General features: G+C 34.4%; 3 protein-coding genes across 3 annotated transcripts in view; 1 reads left to right on the top strand and 2 right to left on the bottom strand.

Annotated features, from left to right (window-relative positions):
* LOC104759950 overlaps positions 1-71 on the bottom strand; it is a 3,601-nt gene extending 3,530 nt beyond the window's left edge. Inside the window, exon 1 of the mRNA XM_010482814.2 lies at positions 20-71. The gene's annotated coding sequence lies outside the window, so the exon portion shown is untranslated. The remainder of the gene's footprint in view (positions 1-19) is intronic.
* LOC104759961 (GTP-binding protein SAR1A) lies at positions 1,925-3,324 on the top strand. The gene is made up of 3 exons (XM_010482825.2): positions 1,925-2,159; positions 2,505-2,636; positions 2,761-3,324. Exons 1-3 carry the CDS (start codon positions 2,031-2,033, stop codon positions 3,079-3,081), a joined length of 582 nt encoding a protein of 193 aa, XP_010481127.1. The 5' UTR covers positions 1,925-2,030; the 3' UTR covers positions 3,082-3,324.
* The window catches only part of LOC104778529 (equilibrative nucleotide transporter 8-like), a 3,110-nt gene continuing 2,060 nt past the window's right edge, over positions 5,402-6,451 (bottom strand). Inside the window, exons 2-3 of the mRNA XM_010502985.1 lie at positions 6,345-6,447; positions 5,402-6,224 (exon numbers count right to left, since the gene is read on the bottom strand). Coding sequence (XP_010501287.1) covers positions 5,536-6,224; positions 6,345-6,447 — 792 coding nt within the window. The 3' untranslated portion in view covers positions 5,402-5,535. The remainder of the gene's footprint in view (positions 6,225-6,344; positions 6,448-6,451) is intronic.

Below are 6,451 nucleotides of genomic sequence, written 5' to 3' on the forward strand. Positions count from 1 at the left end.
AAAAAAAAAAAAAAAAAAAAAAAAAAAGGCTTTGCTCTGTTTTTTGTTTTTGTTGTTTTGCCCTGCCTCTGACGAAAAACGAACATATAAGTAAAGAGAAAAAAGTCCAACTTTAAAAGGAGTTCGTAAGCGAACAACGTCGAATTGACAAGTTTACCCTTTTCTCTGATCGTTTTTTTGTGGATATAAAATATATATATTCCTTAATTTGGATTGTTAATGGTCCTAGATTATAATAATTATTTTACTAATCTGTAATAACACTTTTTATAATTACTTATTAAATTAGATTGATTTATTTTTAATTGCTTTATAGATATAACATTAATTATTGGGTGTTTTTGTAAAGGTGTATCTACAAAAGCCTAATAATTTCTTTAATTAAATTACATGGTAAATTTTGAATGGTTAATTAATTAAAAGATGAATTAAAAAAGGGGGTTGAATGGAAGATTTTTTCCGAACTAGAGAGCGTTTTGTTTTTCAAAAACTACACTGTGAGCTTTGTGAAAGCTGGAACAGTGGATCGATATATAGAAAGGTTTGTATACTACTAGTTACGAGATCACACAGGTCAAAGCTCACGGCTGTATTCTTTGTCATCTACCTTTTGTTTAGTATAATACTCCATTGGACAGCACAATATAAATATAGTAAGTATATCTGTATATGTTATGTATTTGGTCAATTAAATATATTACGACTCTAACAGTCATAATGCATGTTTACGTATAAGTACGACAGCGACAAACCCATACGAATATTTTAGATATAATCCAATTCTCCACCACTATATAATTATGATAACTATTTTTAGTTGTTTGTTGAAGAAATGTTATTATCCTTATTTCTTGGGCTCTTGAAAGAAGTTTTCAATTTTTCGAGATTTTATACTACATGTTTTCTTGATCTTTGTGAAATGATGTTGTATATTTCTTCCCAAAATTAGTTATTATGTGAACAGTACTCGTTGTTATGTGACGTCTAACTAGTTGTTTATAAGCGAAGAAATATAAACTTCGATGATGGATGGTTAATGCATAAACTTTTAGCACACGTTGAGATAAAGAATGCCATACACATAAGAAAATTCCTTTAGCTTTTTGATTTCCCCCACTCTCAAGGTACACTTGGACGCAGACATTTTAGGCTTATCTTATTTGGTTCCGATCTTATCTACTACGTTTCAGTTTTTTTTCGGCTGGTTATTATTATTATTAACATCCACAAACGCAAAAAACAAAAACAATATTGATGGTCGACATATTAATCATCTCCCATTAATGGTGACAAAAAAAAATACACGAGGTTACAGTAATTATTTGTACTAGAAAATACACTGACAAAAAAAAAAAAAAAAAAAAAAAAAAAAAAAAAAAAAANAAAGTTCACTTTATATCTTTCGTATTAATAATTTCACGAAAATATCATCATAAGAATGCGACTCCCACGTTTCTTATCAAAACATTACCTCTTTCAAAGTTCACTTTATCCCATTTCAATATATAATAGTTGGAATTAACAACCAATTTTAATTCCAAGAACTCGGTTGATAATCACCAATCAAACCAAGATTTTCACTATTTTTGTTTGTTTGTTTGTTTGGTTTGACTACTTGCACACAAATTATATAATCTAGCTAAACCTATGGTATCATAGTGTGTGTGAATTGTAGAAAACGATAGAGACCATTTCCACTTGCTAAGCAAAATATCTCCTCTCTAAATCTAATGGACCCATTTACAAAAAAAGCCTGAACTGAAAGTGAGTGCGTGGCCTCACACGGCGCCGTTTTCATGGGCCTTTTTCGTTATCTGACCAATTTCAGGAATCTACACACTGCATGCCGTTTGTTACAACAGACTTCAGAATCTATACACTGCATGCCGCTTTTGTTACAACAGACTTCAGAATCTCCCACAAGTTTGCTTCTTTAGCTCATCTCCGAAGCTAAAAAAAAAAAAAATCGAAGAAAAGGTTGATAACGACGATCGCGTATCGGATCTGGGGTTTAGGAAGATCGTGAGGCGATGTTCTTGGTAGATTGGTTCTACGGCGTGCTAGCTTCGCTAGGTCTATGGCAGAAAGAAGCCAAGATCTTGTTTCTAGGTCTCGATAACGCTGGTAAAACCACCTTGCTTCACATGTTGAAAGACGAGGTTCGCTTCCTCTCTCGCCTTCTTCCTTCTTCTAGTTTCTGCTATCGAATCGATCCAATTTTCGTTTTGCGATTTCCTTTTGTTGTTCGATTCGTCGACAAATTAGATCTTCAATTTCGTATTTGATTGGAATCTGGGTGTTGAGTGAGCTTTTCAAAAGTGTCTAATTTTGAACCTAGCAATTAGATTTGCTTTCGTATTCACTCAAATCCAAATTAGGGTTTACTTTGATTTCACTTTTGTTTCCTGATATGAATTACTTTATGATTGTGTGTATCAAAAAAAAAAAAAAAAAAAAATTGGGTGATTTGAGCTGATCGTTTTGGAGTTGGTTTGTTTAAACAGAGATTAGTGCAGCATCAACCAACTCAGCATCCAACCTCGGAAGAACTTAGCATTGGCAAAATCAAATTCAAGGCTTTTGACTTGGGTGGTCATCAAATCGCAAGAAGAGTGTGGAAAGATTACTATGCTAAGGTTATTATCATCTTATTCTCCATCTGTAGAAGCCTTCTTTTAGTTTCGTCTATGCGTTGTCGTTTTCGAATCGAAGTTTTCATTAGGTAGAGGGGTATTTGATTCTTCTTGAGGGTTTTCACAGGTTGATGCTGTGGTCTACTTAGTGGATGCTTATGACAAAGAGAGATTTGCAGAATCAAAAAAGGAGCTTGATGCACTCCTCTCTGACGAATCCTTAGCCACTGTCCCATTCCTCATCCTAGGGAACAAAATCGATATTCCTTACGCTGCATCTGAGGACGAGCTTCGGTTCCACCTTGGTCTCTCCAATTTCACCACCGGTAAAGGCAAAGTGAATCTAACTGATTCGAATGTGAGACCGTTGGAGGTGTTTATGTGCAGCATTGTTCGAAAAATGGGTTATGGTGAAGGCTTCAAGTGGCTATCTCAATACATCAAATAGACAGGCGCCATCGGCAAGTCTATAGTATCCTTCTCCTTCCTCTGTTTCTCGTATTTTGCTTCTCCTACTTTAGCTGTTCTGTCTTGTTTGCTTACAACCTTGTTACCTGTTGGTTTATTTAGATTCCTACTCTGAATATATTCCATCAGGTTCTTTTGTAATTTCATCTGCGGATGATCTGATCTTTAAGATTCGACGTCGTTTCTTGTTTAGTGTGTTTAAAATAAATAAAAATGTTACCTATGTGTAATTTTTGTATGAGTACTCAAACAACATAGGAGAGATTTCAGTTTGGGGGTAACGAAATACAATTCCGTATGAGCTCCTTCACGAAGTCAACTATAACAACGCAATGGGCCGTCCCAACTGGACCGGATCATCTTTCTAGAAAAAGATGACAACAAAGATTGAGTGTAATTTAGTGGACCACAACTAAAAGTACTGTTTCTGTTCTCGGCATACGACATCAGAAGCTAACACTTAAGTCACAATCATATTCATATATTTATTATTCGCGATTCGATCAATCGGAAAATGAACTTATTTGGTTTGAAATCTTTCCATGCTAATAAGTTTAACCTGGATCTCATAAACAAGATAAAACGCTTTACAAACAGAGTCATAAGAATTCTGTTTAACTAAACTTTTTCATCCGAAGGGAATGACCTAAATAGCGTAATTAAACCCGATCAGCTTTAATCTAGTATTCCCATAGTTCGAGCAGAGTAGAATCTCTGACCTTTAAATTTCACATGGTCAAGCTAATGGATGGCAGAGAATGTTTTCATTCCCGTTGAAGATATCTTTTACTTCTGCTTTGTTTTCAACACTCTCCGGCGGCTTTGCCTTCTTCACAAGCATTCCAATTAATATCCTTCCCTATCATTCTAGTCTCTTCCAATAATAAATATAAATAAACAATATTCCAGTTTTAGTAGTATAACTAACGGTAACCCATACTATTGTTCTTGAAGAGGATAAACATGAAAGGTATTTCTGGCTCACAAGAAATGTGCTTATACGTACACTTGTTTGGCTGTTCCATTAATGATTTTTCGTATCAACGAAAAATTTTGAAATAGACATTTGAACATATTATGGGAAAAATGTTATTTTTATAATGGTATATCTTCTTTTTTTGGCTTTCTGGTTGGTCCACTTACATTAACAGTCTCTACATAAAATTTATGTAGAAGAAACAAAAAGAAATGACAATTTCATTCCTTACCCCCCTCAGTCGATGATGCAAGTGTAATTTGGATAAGAATGCCCATTCTCTCTGTGTCATCTTTTTCTTTTGCTTTTATTTATTTTATATATATGAAATACGGAACATAACTTTTTAATGAATTATTGAGTTTAGAAATTCGTATCAAAATGGAACTTAAAAACTTCTTATTTACTAGTTGGTTCACTTTGATTAAGTTTTCACAACAATTTTGTATAAGATAACAGCAAAATAATGAATTCTGTTGAAATGTTGAATTCGTATATCTGTTGAAAGGTTGAAGTGATTTAAAGTACTTTTTCTGTTAGATAAAATGATGGGAATTAATAATCATATAAGTTCATAAAATGAAGATCTTATCTGTTAATGTCAACATCATATGAGTGTCTGATGGTGGTGGTGGATAACGTTTTAACGTTATAACTGCCGCATCCTTTATATCTATCTCAAGCAAAAGGACCCAAACCAAAGTTCATTATTAGTCCCTCCGATCCTCCATTGTTCTCAACGCTTTGCTTTATTCACAACCAACCAATTGTACTCCTTAAATTTCATTATTATACTGTTTTTTAAACAAAAATTCATAACATTTATATACACCTTTTTTCGCTATATGTATACCTTATTGTTGCAGAAGAGGTTACATATGCAAGGTATCTCTGGTTCAAAAGAAATGGGTGTACACTTGTTATCCATATCATCAGAATAATAATAATATATTTTAAAAAATACATATTACATATAAAAACAAAACTATTATTAATCTCCTGAAACAAAATAATTTGATGCAAACGTAGTATAAATCTTAACTAAGATAAATCGTTAAGCGTTAATAAAATTTTTTTTTAATGGAAGTAGAAAACATATCACACGGGAGACACGAATAATAAAGTTCACCAATCAAGACAAGGTAAGGTATGATTCACCGCAAGTGGACTTTTGATTCCCTTTTTTCCCCTTTGTGTTTATATCTAATTAGTGTTATAATATTTGATTGGTTTTGTAATTTTAGAACACCGTCGTCTTCTTGAGTATTTAATCAAATAAAATAAAATCATAGTCGGTAAATTATTTATGGGGGAAAATACTGAGTCAGGTAATATCGTATTTCTTTTAGTATCAAAGTAGTCAAATATATATAAAAAACAAAGATTGTGACAGTCATGTGCTAGTGTCATATGCTCGACTTTTTTGTTAAATAATTTTGATTCATACAACTAAAAGAATCAGATGAGCCAGACCCAGCCAAGAACTGAGCCACAAACAAGACCTAATCCTAGGAAAACAACCATGAAGACGGCTGCAAGTTCTGCTTCCGATGCATGAACCGTTTTGGGAGCCATGATCATGAGCACGCTAGTGAGGTAGCCGTTGGTGAGGCCAAGCATGAACGTCAGAACAACCACTGGCACTTCTGTTCTAAGCCATTGCGGTCCACGTAAACATGCAGAGAAGAGAGGATAAAAGAGAAGCCTAACGATACAAGCCCATGTAGCGGACTTTATACTGTGCCATAGATAGAGTGCGGTGAGTGACTTGCCTAGGAAATCCGAGATGTTGTACACTGTGATGAGCAAAATAGGATACCAACTTTGGAGAAGATGGGACTTCAAATTCTCAGCTATAAATCCTGGAAATATTGATAAAGTAACGGTGTAGATTATTAGAATACCCGAAGCTGGCCACTTAATCTTCCTCCCAACCATCCATATAGTCAGAGTCGTATGCAAAGGTTGATGAAACTTGAGGTGTTGTTGCATTATTGGTAACTTGTGGAGCACGTTACAACAAATAACGCAGCATAAGAGTATGGTAGAGCTAACTATGAAATAGGAATGAGCACTAGTTCGCATTCCTTGCGGTGTCTGTGGCAGCGAAGCTTTAGTTGTAATCCTAAGGACAGAGATGATGATGCCTAGCAAAAACAGAGAAATCTTAGGGCTTTGCTGATTTTGCTGATTTGTACAGGACTAACTTGTAACAAAAGAGGTAACTAGTGTATTTTAATTTCAATTGTTATCAAAAGCGGTTTTACCTGAAGAGGCAGTGCCGGCGAAAATTGCTTGCATGTATTGTCTAGGAAGCTTTCCGGCTGAACCAATCAAACTTCCGCCGACCAATCCATCAGCTAAACCACATAGT

This window comes from Camelina sativa, chromosome 3 (genome assembly GCF_000633955.1).
Source record: "Camelina sativa cultivar DH55 chromosome 3, Cs, whole genome shotgun sequence".
NCBI lineage: Eukaryota > Viridiplantae > Streptophyta > Magnoliopsida > Brassicales > Brassicaceae > Camelina > Camelina sativa.

Bases quoted from the DNA above. Each gene is read 5' to 3' on its own strand.
- LOC104759961 (XM_010482825.2), top strand. From the start codon at position 2,031: ATGTTCTTGGTAGATTGGTTCTACGGCGTGCTAGCTTCGCTAGGTCTA. The intron at 2,160-2,504 runs GTTCGCTTCCTC...TTGTTTAAACAG, and splicing joins TTCACATGTTGAAAGACGAG to AGATTAGTGCAGCATCAACC. The intron at 2,637-2,760 runs GTTATTATCATC...GGGTTTTCACAG, and splicing joins GGAAAGATTACTATGCTAAG to GTTGATGCTGTGGTCTACTT.